Below are 15,918 nucleotides of genomic sequence, written 5' to 3'. Positions count from 1 at the left end.
TCATTTACTTATTTACCCGTTCATTTATTCTGTAACACTTGTTGCACACCTTTTCTGGACGGCTCAGTATAATACTGAATGTGTCACCTGGGAATGTCAATGTGGACATTCTTCCAGGCATTCTACTTTTACAGGGTATACAGTTAAAAGCTAAAGACATAATTCAGGACAAGAAAATTCTTAAGTGAAAAAAGTGTGTCTTTTGGATGTATGTGTATCTGTTTTTTATTTAAAAATTTATTTTAATGTTTATTTATATTTGAGAAACAGAGACATGGCACGAGTGGGGGAGGGGCAGAGAGAGAGGGAGACACAGAACTCAAAGCAGGCTCCAGGCTCTGAGCTGTCAGCACAGAGCCCGATGCGGGGCTCGAACTCACGAGCTGTGAGGTCATGACCTGAGCCGAAGTCAGACGCTCAGCCGACTGAGCCACCCAGGTGCCCCTGGATGTATGTGTATCTTTCATTCACTCTTGATGCTGATGATGGAATCAGAAGAATTGTTTTCACTTTTATTAACTTTATTACCTAAGTCCAGAACATTTCTGAATCTTTGTCAAAGGCACTGATGGAAGGTATAATATTGCCTTTTGTAAAAAAAAAAAAAAAAGTTGTATTGAGTTTCAATTAATGTATAATAAACTCATATTTAAAGTATACAATTTGATTAGTTTTGATGTATGCATATATCTATGAATCCACCCCCCCCCCAACATTTTATTGTGACCCTTGGTAATCCCTCCCACCATCCCTCCACACTTATCACTGGGCAACCACTGGTCTGCTCTCTATCACTGAGATTAGTTTACATTTTCCAGAATTTCATACACATGGAATCATACAGTAGGCAGACTTTTTGATCTGGCTTCTTTCAATTGGCATGATTATTTTGAGATTCATCCGTGTTGCAACACACCCATACTTTTTTTTTATTGATGAACAGTATTCTATCGTATAGATACACCATGGTTTATCCATTCACTTGTTGATGGACATTTGTTTCCAGTATTAAGCTATGAATATCAGTGTACAAGTCCTTGTATGAACTTATGCTTTTATTTCTTTGGGGGAAGTACCTAGGAGTGGAATGGCTAGATCATATGAAATGTGTATGTTTAGATTTTTAGAAACTGCCAAATTTTTTCTAAAATGATTTTACCATTTTACATTCCCACCAAAAGTGCATGCAAATTCCAGTTTCTCCATAGTCTCCCCAATACTTAATATAGCCAGTCGTTCAAAATCTTAGCCCTTCTTGGGGTGCCTGGGTGGCTCAGTCAGTTAAGTATCCGACTTCAGCTCAGGTCATGATATCATGGTCCGTGAGTTCGAGCCCCATGTGGGGCTCTGTGCTGTCAGTTCAGAGCCTGGAGCTGGCTTTGGATTCTGTGTCTCCCTCTCTCTCTCTCTTTGCCCCTCCCCCACTCACGCTCTGTCTCTCTCTGTCTCTCAAAAAATGAATAAACGTTAAAAAAAAATTTTTTTTAAATCTTAGCCATTCTAATAGGTAGGCAATGGAATGTCACTGTGATTTTAATTTGCATTTCTTTAATGATCAATGATACAGAACACATTTTCATTTGCTTATTTGCCATCTGTATTTGGGGAAGTATCTTTTGATATATTTTGCCCATTTTTAATTGAGCTATTTGTTCCCTTATTAATTTTCCTCACATATTCTAGATACAGGTTCTTTATCAGATAAATGTCTTCCCAATGTTTTCTCCTGGCCTGTGACTTACCTTTTCATTCTCTCAACAGTCTCTTTTAATTTTGATAATGCCCAATTTATTAATTTGTTTTTTTATGGATCAGAGGTTTCCTCCTACGTTTTCTTTTAGAAAATTTGTGGTTCTAGAGTTTATATTTAGGTCTGTGATCCACTCTTAGTTTTGCGTGTAGTGTGAGATAGAGATCAAAGTTTGTTTATTTTAGCATTTGGACATCCAATTGTTCTATCACTATTTGTTTAAAAAACCATCCTTTCTCCACTGAATTACCTTTGCATCTTTGTCAAAAACCAACTGTCCATTGCTATGTGGGCCCACATCTGGACTCCCTGTTCTGTTCCACTGATATTTCTATTTATCTTCATGCCAGTTCCATACTTTCTTGAGCATTATAGCTTTATGTTGTTTTGAAATTGGTAGTATTAATCCTGTTTTTCTTTTTCAAAGTTGTTTTGACTGGTTTTGATCCTTTGCATTCTCATATGAATTTTACTATCAGTTTGTCAATTTCTACCAAAAAAAAAACAAAACCCTGCTAGGATTTTAATTGTGATTGTGCTGAATCTATACATTAATTTGATATCTTAACAATATTGTCTTCTGACCCATGAACATGGTATATCTCTCCACATATATAGTATTTTTGAAATTTCTCTTAGTATGTTTCGTTTTAATGTGTATGTCTGTCACATCTTTTGCCAGATTTCCCCCTAAAAATTTAATATTTTTATGGCATTGTCTTTTTATATTTTATTTTCCAATTTTCACTGCTAATATAGAAATACAATTGCTTTTTACACATTTATCTTGTATCCTGCAAGCTGCCGAACTTACTTAATTCTTGTAATTTGTAGATTCTGATTGGTTTTCTACATAGATGCTCGTTTATCTGCAAATAGAGTTTTACAGTTTCCTTTAGATGTCTTTTATTCGTTTTCTATACCCAATTTCACTAGATAGGACCTCCGGAACAATGTCAAGTAGAAGTGGTGAGAGTGGACATTGAGTCTTCCATCATTAAGTATGCGTTATCTGTAAATCTTTCATAGATTCCTCTATTAGATTGAGGGAGCTTTCTGTTCTTACTTCACTGAGTGTCTTCATCAGGAATACCACCTTCTAATCAGATACATTTTTTAAAAGTGGTATTACAATGATAATGGTACCATTTCATTTGCCAGAATAGTAGTAATAGCATGTATGTGAATACATGTAATTTCTCAGCTTACTGTTATTCATTATCCATTCTGTATATAATATCTTTCACCTAAGGACATGAATCATTAGTTAGTTAATTCACACAAGGCAATGGTGAATTGAGCAAAAAATTACTTTCTTTTTTCATTCTCTTTCCCTTTCTTTCTTTCTTTCTTTCTCTTTCTTTCTCTTTCTTTCTTTCTTTCTTTCTTTCTTTCTTTCTTTCTTTCTTTCTTTCTTTCTTTCTTTCTCTCTCTCTCTCTCTCTCTCTCTCTCTCTCTCTTCTTTCTTTCTTTCTTTCTTTCTTTCTTTCTTTCTTTCTTTCCCAGAAAATCAAGACACCAGGACATTAGCTTAATCTTGGTAAACAATGATTTGTTTGTATGAAACCGAAATTTACTAATTTAAATTTTTAGGCCAAGGAATCTTTTTTGAACAAAAAAAATTAAAAGGAATTTCTGAATACTACCCTTTCTGTTTCAGATTGGGGGAAACAGAATCTGAAACAGAACCCCAAGCATGTGGGAGAAAGCAAAATCTGGATCTAAGAACCAAAACCAGCAAAAAGAAATCTCATAGAGGGAACATAATAGACCTCTGATGCATTTCAGGAAGTCAGTTGCCCAGGTCCAGGATTCATAGCAAGACATGTGTTCAAATTTGGAGATTTGGTTTGGTCACACCATCAGACAGTAAGGAAATAAGGCTGCTCTAAAAGCTGAAGTGATCTTGTGTTGCTTTACAAGATGCATGGTGTTTGTATTGAGGTTAGAATTAGTCTTATGATGCCCAAGACTGGTCAGCACATCAGAGGTTTTCTGTCCAATTCTTAACAGCATTTTAAGGAGGGAAATGGGCTAACCAGAGGTAATTTGCTAAGATAGGAAGAGTCAAGAGGCCATATCAAAGGTGGAATGCTTGAGGAACTATGGCTAGAAGTGGCCAGGCCTGTTGAGACTCTGAAGCAATAGCTCAGGAAAGAGATAATGAATCCTACCACTGGGCAGTGACAGCAGAGGAGGACACAGATGAAAAGATGTTTAAGAGATAAACATGACCTCATTTGGGCAGAGTAGTTCCAGGGTTTGTAGCTTGAGTCCCTGGGTAAATGGTGATGCCATTTTAGTGAGATCAGGAATTCAGGAGCTACAGGTTTGGAGAGGCCAGTTTTGTACATGCTGAGTTCCCACTAAGAAATGTTTGGTATGTGTTGAATATACAGATTAGAACACTATGGGGAAGTTGGGGTTGGGCGTGAATTTAGACATCATGGTGCAGAGATGGAAATTGCGATCATCGGTGAGAATGATGAGTGCCACTAATGCTCCTTCATCTCAGTTACAGTAGTCACTGGCCGACTTCATTCTAGCAACCACAGTTCTGAGACCACATTGCCTAGTATTTGGACCAAAATATTCAAAAGTTTTATTCTTTTACGAATGCAAATTTCAGGTTAATCCCTTAAAGAGAGGAGTAAGACTAAGGACCCTCAGTTCTTCCTCACACAGATCATGTGTGAGGATGTGTCAGAAAATAGTATAGAGAGGGAGATTTGTTCATGTTGTGCCGTCTCACCAAAGAGCTCCACAACAAGCCCAGAAAAATGTGCCCTTAAGCCCTACCTTAACTTGGGAAAAGGCCAGGCAGTTACACTGGCATTTTGCTGAGACTTGCAAAACTGAACAAGGAGGAATGCACGTGTAAATGAAGCTGGATTTCAAGCCAGTGAGAACTGGTTCTAGAGCTTATTTAAAAAGGTACAATCTGCATGATATTAAAAACTTGAGTAAGAGTCTGCTTCAGCAAATCCCTCTATCACAGATTCTGGAATACATAAAGATGATTCAGGAGTATGGTTACTTAGTGGAGCCAGATTTTTTTCAAATGTCTTTTTACATTTTGTTAGGAATTAGCGAATCATTTGAAAAGGTTGGAGCCAGCTTTTCAGTACAGATTTTTAGAAGCAGGTGTCTTCCATATGTCTAATTGGTGGTGGTGTTTTTTTGTTTTTTTTTATTTTTTTTATGTTTATTTATTTTTGAGAGAAGGAGAGAGACAGAGCATGAGTGGGGGAGGGACAGAGAAAGAGGGAGACACAGAATCGGAAGCAGGCTCCAGGCTCTGAGCGCTCAGCTCAGAGCCTGACGCGGGGCTTGAACTCACAGACTGTGAGATCATGACCTGAGCCGAAGTCGGATGCTTAACCGACGGAGCCACCCAGGCACCCCGGTGGTGGTGTTTTAAAAAATCTGTAATAATGCTGACTTTTGGGTTTTCCTTATGTCTTCTGTTGTCTAGGATTGCCTGATCTTGTTTTTCTAATGTCTGTACTTTTGTATGATGTAATGCCCTAGTGTTGGGGAAGGGACTGCTGTAATTGGGGTTTTGTGGGCATTTGTTGTTATGTCACATCTTAGTGCCTTTGCACAGGTTCCCCTCATCTGCTTCGTGAACTCATTTCTCCTCTGAAAACCCTTCCCTTCCCATCCCTCTCTCCACCAGGAAGGGTTGACTTAGTAGCTTTTTTGCATCACCTCTGCACATGGTGGTCACTCTGTGTTGAAATAACTAATTTGTTGGGGCGGCTGGGTATCTCAGTTGGTTGAGTGTCTGACTCTTGGTTTCAGCTCAGGTCATGATCTCGTAGTTTATGAGTTCGAGCCCAGCTTCTGCACTATCAGTGCAGAGCCCTGCTTGCGATTCTCGGTCTCCCTCTAAGCAAACAAACAAACAATTATATACATACATACATAAGCAAGCAAGCAAGCTTAAAAAAAAAAGAACCAGTTTGTTATAGTTTGGCTTCCTTCCTAGATTAAGAGGTTCTCAAGAACAAACATTGGACTAAGCATAGTGACAGACACAAAAAATTTTAAGAAGGAAAGTCTGGTCATTAGAGTTCATTGTTATCGAGAGCCAATGAGATAAGTACTGAAAGTCTTCATTGTATTTTTTAGGAACTGAGAAAAGATTTCTTCCGGCATAATCACACCTTAGATAGTACTGCAGGTGTTGTTAACAACCAAGCAAAGATGTGTTGGCCAAAGAGGTGGCCAGTGACCTCTTGGAGAGATATATCCACAGAACTGCTTGACTTGGTGATGTGCATCATTCTGATGTTCTACACAATTGCTTTTTCCTGGTGGCAAACCCACTGGTTGTTGGGTCCTCCCAGTTTAAAAACTGAATAAAGTGGGGCGCCTGGGTGGCGCGGTCGGTTAAGCGTCCGACTTCAGCCAGGTCACAATCTCGCGGTCCGTGAGTTCGAGCCCCGCGTCGGGCTCTGGGCTGATGGCTCAGAGCCTGGAGCCTGTTTCCGATTCTGTGTCTCCCTCTCTCTCTGCCCCTCCCCCATTCATGCTCTGTCTCTCTCTGTCCCAAAAATAAATAAACGTTGAAAAAAAAATTAAAAAAAAAACTGAATAAAGAGATCAAAAATAAATATTTGCAGAATATTCAGTACAACAGACTCAGACCGAGATTTGGAAGCTGATTTGGTGAATCCTAACAGGTCTAAAATCTTCCCGATGGATCAATTTTCTGGAAGATGATAAAAGAGAAAGATCGTTCCAATTGTCAGATCACACAGTTCTAAACCTGCAGCTTCCTCACAAAGAGCCAAATAATTCAATAACGCTGTTTAAAACCTACCACTGTTCACAAGGAAATCATGGCTGCAAAGCGAGGAAATGCCTTTCAGTGAAATATTTGAACATTCTGAAACTGAGAAGATAATGCCTTACCGGAAAGGATAAAAGGTTCATGATATGGTAACATCATGCGATATAAAATACACAAGCTCTAGGAGCATAAGAAAAGAGAATAATTCAAAAGAGATTAATGTGAGAGTTTTTAGGAGAATGGAGACCTTTGAAACAATGGTTATTACAAAATATAGGACTAGAGGATGTCCATTATATATTTTAAATTACTTAATTATGCTGTAAGTTTTGAGATTCCTCCGAGCCCAGAGCCCCAAATCATCATTCTTTTGGCTGCTGAAAAAAAAAAAATCCACTTTTGACTGTTACGATAGGCGGGAGGAGGTATGGACTTAACGTTACAATCTCTGAATGTCCTCATTTAGACCAAACCCAGCTACATTTTCTGTGGTTGATTATCATTCATGGTGGCAGCCGATTTAAATATTTTGAAAGGCAGGTTTACTTTTTTCATGCTCACAGATTTAACACTACTTTTAAATAAATATTGTCCTTTGTTTTCATCGCCCTCAAATTTTAATAATAGCAGATTCAAGTTGTTCCCACTTTTCTCTTTAAGGAAATATATTAAAGGAGCTACACCCCTCTATCTGTTTATATTCCCTATGAGGGGAGAATGAGTTGGGCAGGAAAGGGATTAATTTGAACATATCAGGAAGCTTTGAGCCCCCTCTGACAACATTTAGTTGTTAGGGATCAGGAGATGAGGGTTACCTCTCCAGTAAGGTAGGGGTTTTTGTCCTAATTATAACATAAATCTTAGGAAAATACAATATTTAATTAAGTGCATTTATGGGGCACCCGGGTGGCTCTGTCGGTTAAGCATTCAACTTCAGTGCAGGGCCTGATCTCATGGTTCATGAGTTCGAGCCCCGCATCGGGCTCTCTGCTGTCAGCACAGAGCCTGCTTCAGATCCCCTCCCCCACTCTCCCTCTCAAAAACTAAAAAAAAAAAAAAAAAAAAAAAAAGCAAAGAAGTGCATTTAAATATGTAAAGCCTGCACATGGTTACTTTATTATTAAAACAAAAATCTGATTTCTCCTGCTTTTTCTCACTTTCATCTCATAAACCTTACAGACCTACTGACAGCTCAGTTATGAGGGGTGGGTCTAGGTAGATCAGCAGGCCCACCCCTCAATCATACAGTCAAGGCAAAAGGAGTTGCTTGAAACCAAGAGTTATTTTAGGAAAATAGAGAAAGACCTTTCAATTGCTTTTAGATCCCAGATCCATTTAATAAAGCAGCATGATATTGTAATGTAAAGCATGGGCTTGAACATGAGCTCTGGAGTTCTATAAAACCTATGCTCAAATCTTCCCTCCCCCAGTTTCTGGATGTTTGACTCAGTGCCTCAGTTTGCTCATCTGCAGAACAGGGTGCTTAGGAAGAATCCATGAGATAAGGCCTGTCAAAGGCTTAGGAAAGAATCTGGCTGGTATTAAGCACGCAATAAATGACAGCTATTATTATCATGCATTTCAGATGTGTATGTTCTTAACGCTGTGCTTACAGCCAGCCCCTTAAGGACAAAGGCAAAATTACAGGTGCACACCATGCATCTACCTGGTGCACACTGTGTGATAATAACACCCTTTCTCAGCGACTCCCCTTCCATCTCACACACACTGTTAGTTAGGCTCACGGTGATGCCATGAATCAGGAAAGAAACAGTCACCGAATAGCTCGAACTTCTGCCTGTCTACTGCTGGATTTCTCCCTGTCGGCATACAAATATGTGTGTCCTGCGACTCTACCCTGCTGTGTCTTTGAAAGGTGAACACTGGTCTTGAGATTTTGGAAGTTTTTTTTTTTTTTTTTTTCCTATTACATCATTATCTCAACGTTTAAAAACTACTTTTATTTCTTTAGAAAAAAATGTATTTTCATTAAGCTGAGGGAGATTCAAGCAGTCTCATGGGCTTTAAAAATAGTTTTGTACAAACCACTCATTGTTTTGAAGTTAATGATACATTTCAACCTGATAAAATAGTTCTAAGTCCTGTGAGGGAAGTGGTGTAGGTGTTTCTCAGAATTCGTAAAATAACCTGATAATCTAATATGTAAATATAACTGCTGGGTTATAATTATACATATAATTGCTGGATTATAGTGGCGCCCCTGATCGGGACATCGTTGTTAAAAAAAAACTAGTTTTCTCTTCAGAAAATCTGTAGTGGTTTGAAGACGCGTTGCCGAAAGGGCACAGCCTGGAGGTGTATCCCTAACTAGGTAAAGACACCCAACTTCTGCATTTAGTAAAACCTTCTTGGCATCCAGGAAACCAAAGTAAATAGTGATTTCTAAAGGACCTCGGAATCTTTTGTAATGTTATGTATCCACAGGTTCCAAGCACTGGGAAGAGAAAAGGCAGATCTTATCTTCTTTATCTTCTGACCCCCCCCCCCTCACTGCAGCCAGACAGAAGAGGGTGTGCAGGCGTGTGTGTGTGTGTGTGTGTGTGTGTGAGTGAGTGAGGCGGGGGGGGGGGTGCGGGGGGAGCGCGGAGAGGGTGAGAGATGATGGGAGAAAGAGAGGGCACAGAAGACACAGCCCTGGGGCATGGTTGGAGAGGATAAATCAGAGAGTTATGATTTCTGCCCAAAGAAAAGAGTGCAGAACATTTAAGGGGGAAGGGAACAAAGGACACCAAAACGCCAAATCCAGAGGAGATAGAAAGAAAATATGTAAGGGGTCAAGCGGAACGGAGCAAATGCTGATTTTTCTCACATCACCAAAGCCCTGACCACTTGGGTTAAAAGCAAGGCAGAGACCCGCAAGGATAACGTGTACTTTTCATCTGCCGAGTGGAGGCCATCGTCACTGCTACAGTCCCAGCTTGTTTGCTAGACCTCTGACTTTGCCGCCGGACAGCTGAACTTTTAGAGAAGCCATCTGCCAGGTAGAGGACAGGATGGAAGGGCGGGTCGGGGAGCTGTGCTGGGTTCCCGGCACTGCTGCCCCCTACACACCCGCAGCGGGTTCCTTCCTGATCATCACCAGCCGTCTCTCATCTCCTCCTTGCAGCCAACTTCCAGTTGGCTGCCTGCCAAATGAGGAATTTCATAAAGACGGATGTTTGTTCTGAGTTCGCGGTTCAAAACAAAAGGGTACGAGGCACTGTAAAAAAAGTTTCCCCCCAACTTTAAAAACCGTCCGAGTTTGAGAAGCGGCAAGAAAAAGGAGGCTTGCAATTTGCATAGGTTATTTATTCTTAAGTAGCAGGTGGTGGTTCCTTTACGGCATCGCACCAATGGCAATTCCACACGGCCACCTTCACACCAGTTTTTAGTACGCTCTGCGGGAGCCCGCGCCCGTGTGCCCACATCTGCTCAAATCCCGCGCCCTCCTGCACCTAATGGTTTTTTGGATCTCTCCTCCCCTGTGCTATTAACTGTTGAGAGGAGGGGCTACTTAGTAATCCTACACCTGTTCAAGTCCACGCCTATCAACTTGCTAAGCTTCCCAAACAAGTGCCGGTAACGCATGAGAACATCTGAATCTGGGGCTGAGGCGGCCGCGGCTGCTGCCGGGTTGGGCTTTTCAGATTTTTGTGAAAGAGTCTCGAATGTATCTCGTACCATGGCAGTTGATGACAGCAATTTATATTCCAGAACGAAGAACAAACTGAATTCGTCTCAAAATGATTATAAATCATCAAGACGGAGTAGCCTGCCACCTGAACTACTGATAGGAAATGACATTCGAGGGAGACTTCAAAGAAACTTGAAAAATTTGGAGCCCGTTCACCTGAGGCGCCCAAAAAAGAGACCGTCCATATTTCCAGGTAGGAATCGTTTACGTTTATACCGGCCAGTTGGAGAAAAAAAAAAAAAAAAAAAAAAAAAAAAAAAAAAAGACTGTATTTCATTTGTTACGATCAGATGCGTTACATTTAAAATGAACTTGGGACATGTGAGAGCTGACAGTGGACAAATAAATATTTCTAACTGTAAAAAATAAAATAATTCTTCGATGTGAAAGCACCCCCATCTTCTTCCTTTTACTGTCTTTGTTTCTTGTAACATCTTTAAGGATCTGTAAATAGGCAGCTATTGTATTACTTGTCACAAACAGCCAGATCATGGAACTGCTTTCCTTGCAATCTGGAAGAATTCCATGCTGCATTTCATTCTCTGGCGCATTCTCTTTATTTTGCAAGATTATTGGATTGTTGAGTGAAGCTGATGTTTGTGTGCACCAGAAATTAACACCATTAAATACTCGAAGGCATGCTTCAAATTCCTGTCTTGCATCAGAGCCTAAAACCATTTGTAGTAAAGGGCTCAATTAAACAATGTGGATGGTGAACTAGATTGTAGCACAGAAGACTCATGGGTTTCAATCTTGATAAAGGGACTCTGATGTCTGCTTCAGATTTCCATGCCTGGATATTACAGATGTGTAGATCATATAAAATGCCTGTGACAGTGAACCCTAACTGAGGCATCACTGGAGAGTGATTACTGGAGTGTATGAATTATGTAGTCAATTTGATTTCAGTGCTGTTTGCGTTGGAATTTCCTGGAGAAACTACCAGTAGCCTTTTTGTTGTGATTGATTTGTTGGAGTCTGTACGGGGGGATTGATTAGACCCAACTGCCAAGGATTAACTCTGTGATGATAGAAAACACACAAAGAAACAAACAATTCAAGCAACTTTTACCTGTAAAGATGGAATTGACTTCCCTAACCGCTGAGTCATTACCCTGCTTTCGGAAATAGCTAGGAGAGGATTTAGAAAGTTGAGGACTCAAGGCCACAAGCTGAAAATTACATTTCTTAAGGGAGCTGTGGTTTTCATTCATTTCTTCTTGGTTCAGTGATGTTGCTCTGATGTCAAACTCTGCTGCAGAAAAAAGCAGAGCCCAGGGGTGCCTGGGTGGCTCAGTCGGTTAAGTGTCCAATTTCAGCTCAAGTCATGATCTTACAGCTCGTGAGTTCGAGCCCCGCGTCGGGCTCTGTGCTGACAGGCTCTGTGCTCACATTAAAATGAAAGAAAGAAAGAAAGAAAGAAAGAAAGAAAGAAAGAAAGAAAGAAAGAAAGAAAGAAAGAAAGAAAGAAAGAAAGAAAGAAAGAAAGAAAGAAAGAAAGAAAGAAAGAAGGAAGGAAGGAAGGAAGGAAGGAAGGAAGGAAGGAAGGAAAAGAAAGAAGGAAGGAAGGAAGGAAGGAAGGAAGGAAGAAAGAAAGAAAGAAAGAAAGAAAGAAAGAAAGAAAGAAAGAAAGAAAGAAAAAAAGCAGAGCCCAGACTAGACTGGGCCAGAGGTGTGAGTGGGTGAGTGTGCTGTGACGTGAAGGAAGGGGCAACATGAAAAATGCTACAAGGAAGATCACTGACGTGTCCGACGTGTCTAGAAAAACAGCCACTTTCTGCTCATCCTCTTTGGTCTGAAAGCACCAAGGAGCCGAGGCCGGTCTGGTTGTCCAGAGGCGGTGTGCCAGGGAGCACTTTGTGTTCCGTTGGTTTGCTAGGACTTCTTCACAGATGTCCTCCCAGACCTTTTCTTCACCTTCTGCTTTTTCCTCCCTTCCTTTATTCTTTGGTGTAACATTGCCCGGATCCATTTATGTTATGATGCCTCCTGCCTTCCTCTACCGGCACAGCCCCATACTTCATGAAGCCTTCTCCTTCTTTCCAAACAGCCAGACCCCAGGGCTCTTTGCCTCCTTCCACTGTCGTTCCCATTTGTCTTCCCTTTCTATAAAGTCATCTCGCTCTGGGCTGTCAGCTACAGCCGCAAAACTGTGGGAAGACCTCTTCGTTTGGACCTCACACAGGTTATCCTTTCTAAGATCTTGAATTGTCATGATTAATACAACAGAGTAGGGTTGTGAAAAGGGCTCTGCGCTTAGGGGAGCTAAGCCCTAGTCTAGACTGTGCCCCTCAATGGCTGTGTGTTTTCTGGTCCACTCCACTGACCCTGTGGCCTTCAAGTGCATTATTTGTTTCTGCCCCACTTCCCCTCCTTGGGGGCAGTGACAACAGATAGGCTCTTTTCACCCTTCCAATGTTTCACTCGGGTCTTCAGTTGACAGGCTAAAGAGTTACCTGGCCAAAGTTTGGGCAATACCGACTACTTGATTTCTAAATTCCTCTTTAATTAAACCGTGGCTCCACTCTCATGCAAGTTGTACTAACTTCTTTTTGCAGTGGATAACTGCAAATCCCACCAAAGCTCCTAAGCGTCACCTGAAAATGGAAATGCACATGGACTGTGATAACTGTTCCTGTTTTATACTGCTGTGTAGCTGCACACAATGAGCACATATGATGTATGTGGGACCTGAGAGTCAGAGAAACTAAGATGCATCTTGGAATTAATAACTGGCAAAACTAGGGCTCAGACCTGGGTATTTTGACTCCAGTGTTGAAGCTGTCTCCACTCTATTACATTGCACTCCGTTGTCAGCTGTTGCTGTCTTTTTTCGGATGAGATTCAAGACTCGAAGAGATATCAGCGCTGCCCGGTGCATTCACTCTGACATATATACCATCCATGTCAGGTCTCGTGTTCAGTCCCATGCTGGACGGTTGACCGATTGGTTGATCAACCAATCATTCATTCATTCATCCATTCATTCATTCATGAAATATTTGTTTCATCCTTGCACTGTTAGGAATAGACCTTCAAGATTCTAACTGCATATTACCCTTCTCTTCTGTTGCCCACGTCTCCTCTAAGGGCCATCTCATGCTCCAGAGAGCCATCCACCCAAGATGCAAGTCTGTTTGTTTCATTCCCTTGCTTAAAATTCTCCAGTGGTTACCACTGCTCTTAGGATAAAGTCCGAACTCCTTAATGTGAAGTATAAGAGACCTAATAATCTGATCACGGCTTCCCTCCCCAGCCCCTCTCAGCACACCTTCCCCTGGCATTCCAACCAACTCAGCCAACTTCCCACCTCCATGGCCCCTCATGTTTCCTATTCTAGGGAACCCTACCTGCATAGTCTCACCTAATTCCCACCCTGGCTTTAGGTGTCAGCTTGACATCCCTTCTTCTAGGAAGTTTTCCTGAGCCCCACATCTGGGTTGGGTATATTCTCTGTCCTTCTCCTCCTCATAACACCTGGACTTTTCCCTACCACAGCACTTATCACACCGTATTGTAATTGTCTGTTTACTTGTCGGTATCTCCTACTAGCCAGTGAGCCATGGCTCATATCAGTCTCTTCACCATTGTATCCCCAGTACCTATCTCAATGCCTGGCACATAGTATGTGCTCAATAAATATTTATTCAGTTGATTCAAAATGCACTGAACTGAATTAACTCTTGGCGTACCTTGTTTCCTCTGTCTTCTTCCAGACTCTCTGCTTGTGATTCTTCCTTATCTCCCGACACACGCGTGCACACACACACACACACACACACACACACACAGACACACACACGCACTCCTGCGTCCCTGTTATGCCCTTTGTTTCATTCCCCACCTGGGCTTTAAGGCCCGGTTAAAATCTTCTGTCTTCTTCAGCCACCCGCTCTTCTTCCTCTGACCTCTTTGAGTTCTCCTTTATGCTTACCACTTCCTTGGCCTCAGTACTACGTAAAGCTGTAAGAAAAAGAGTGCTTCCTGGCATTGTGTTCCATTGTCTTAGTCGTAAATGGGCTCAGTGGTCACTTTGTTACTTTGTGGCAACTGTTAAGTTTTTGTTTATATAGAAATTCTTTGAAAATAGGGACTGTATCTTATATGCCTTTGCATGGCCCAGTGTCCAGGAGAGGGAATTGCGCATAGTAAGTGTTCAGCCAACATCTGGTGGTTCAGTAACTAATTTTCTGTGCAGCTGTGTCCATTCTGTGGAGTCTGAGTCTAGCTCCAGCAAAGAACTAGTTGGCCTATAGAGACTGTAACAGGGGAAGGTCTTCTGCCTTTCATCATTTTAAGAACTCCTGGGAGGGGAATAACACAGGTATCCCTTGTCTCAGTGTGTAATTCATTCATTGAAACCTGTGTTAGGATTCTGCTGTCTACCAAGAACTATCCTAGACTTTGGGGAGATCGCAGATAGTATGTTTCTGGTCTAAGCGAATAGGAAAGAATTTTCCTAGCTGGGTGCCTTGCGTATTGTACAACTCAGTAAATGCCTCCCGAATAAAGGAACTGAGAGCACTGAATCTTTAAAAGGAAAACCAATGCATTTTAAGATCATCTGTGCACATTAAATACTAACCAGTTTTCTTCCCTTAAAGAAGACTCAAGGGGCGCCTAGGTGGCTCGCTCGTCGGTTAAGCGTCCGACTCTTGATTGTGGCTCAGGTCATGATCTCACAGTTCGTGAGTTCGAGCCCCGCATCAGCAGTGCAGAGCCCACGTGGGCTTCTCTCTCCCTCTCTCTCCCTCCCCCTCCCCTGCTCCTGCGTGTGCACGTGCTCTTTCAAAATAAATACATAAACAAAACAAAACACAACAGAAAGAAGCCTCAACAACCGAAGCTCGAGCTGAAGTTCTGGCATCTCGCCGGGGCTCACCAGGCGCAGTGTCGCGCGTGTGTCTCTAGCGAGCACCAGCCTGGCCTCCCCGTCCTCCTGAAAGAGCTCGGCAGCTCGCTAGCAGTAGGCTCGGCTCAGTGAAAGAAAGGGAGGAGAGAGAAGTTGTCCCCACCGACACCGTCCCCGTAAGCGTGTCAGATTAAAATGAGCGGCCCGTCCTGCACCTGGAAGCCAGCGGGGCTCAGATGCCCGGTGTAACGGGTTGTTCGATTAGCGCTCGGAGGCAGACAGGGTGGTCTGTATAACCAGCCAGTTCTGAAAATGCCTTCGCCACGTCGACAGTCAGCTGTTGGGAAAAGCAAAGCACTCCTCCGCTCGGAGGAAGCAGGCGGTTCCACAATGCTTCCTTGTCGCTTAGTCAGAGGGCAGCGCGACGGGGACTGCTCGGGGCCGGGAGGAGGAGGGAACGCGGAGCAGCCCCCAGAAGGCAGCTGGACCAGCATTTGGCCCGTCCGGATTCTCATTTCTGGCTCACCTCCTTTCCAAAGGCATGTTTGTTTTCAAGTCCACAGTCTAAAAAAAAGTTATTTAAAATCATGTTATTTTTATAATCGAATGGACTTGGAACATTTCTAAAGTCAGACTGCTTTTTTTTTTTTTCTTTTGCTTGCTGTATGGAGGTTTCTGCTGGAAACTCAAGGGAGTCATTTGCACGAGGGCACCTAGATGTGCTCCGGCTTCCCTTGAGGGTGGCCAGAAGGAGACTTTGAGGATGGGCAGTTTGCTTCAGGTGCCCTACTTATCACAGGCACAGCAAAAGACACTATAATTAA

General features: G+C 42.1%; 1 protein-coding gene across 5 annotated transcripts in view; it reads left to right on the top strand.

The window, feature by feature from the left end:
• Window positions 1–15,918, top strand: part of FRY (FRY microtubule binding protein) — a 463,051-nt gene that overhangs the window by 99,467 nt on the left and 347,666 nt on the right. For 3 of the 5 annotated variants that reach the window (XM_086714035.1, XM_086714030.1, XM_086714020.1), the window contains exon 1: window positions 10,129–10,435. In XM_086714035.1, the coding sequence (XP_086570161.1) occupies window positions 10,135–10,435 (301 nt within the window). In that variant the 5' untranslated portion in view covers window positions 10,129–10,134. Of the gene's footprint in view, window positions 1–10,128; window positions 10,436–15,918 lie in introns of those variants that run through there. The other 2 variants (XM_086714061.1, XM_086714067.1) reach the window with 1 other exon arrangement.

This window comes from Puma concolor, chromosome A1, assembly GCF_028749965.1.
Source record: "Puma concolor isolate L17-30 chromosome A1, mPumCon1.1.hap2, whole genome shotgun sequence".
Taxonomy (NCBI): domain Eukaryota; kingdom Metazoa; phylum Chordata; class Mammalia; order Carnivora; family Felidae; genus Puma; species Puma concolor.
This window is presented reverse-complemented; position numbering and strand designations above follow the sequence as displayed.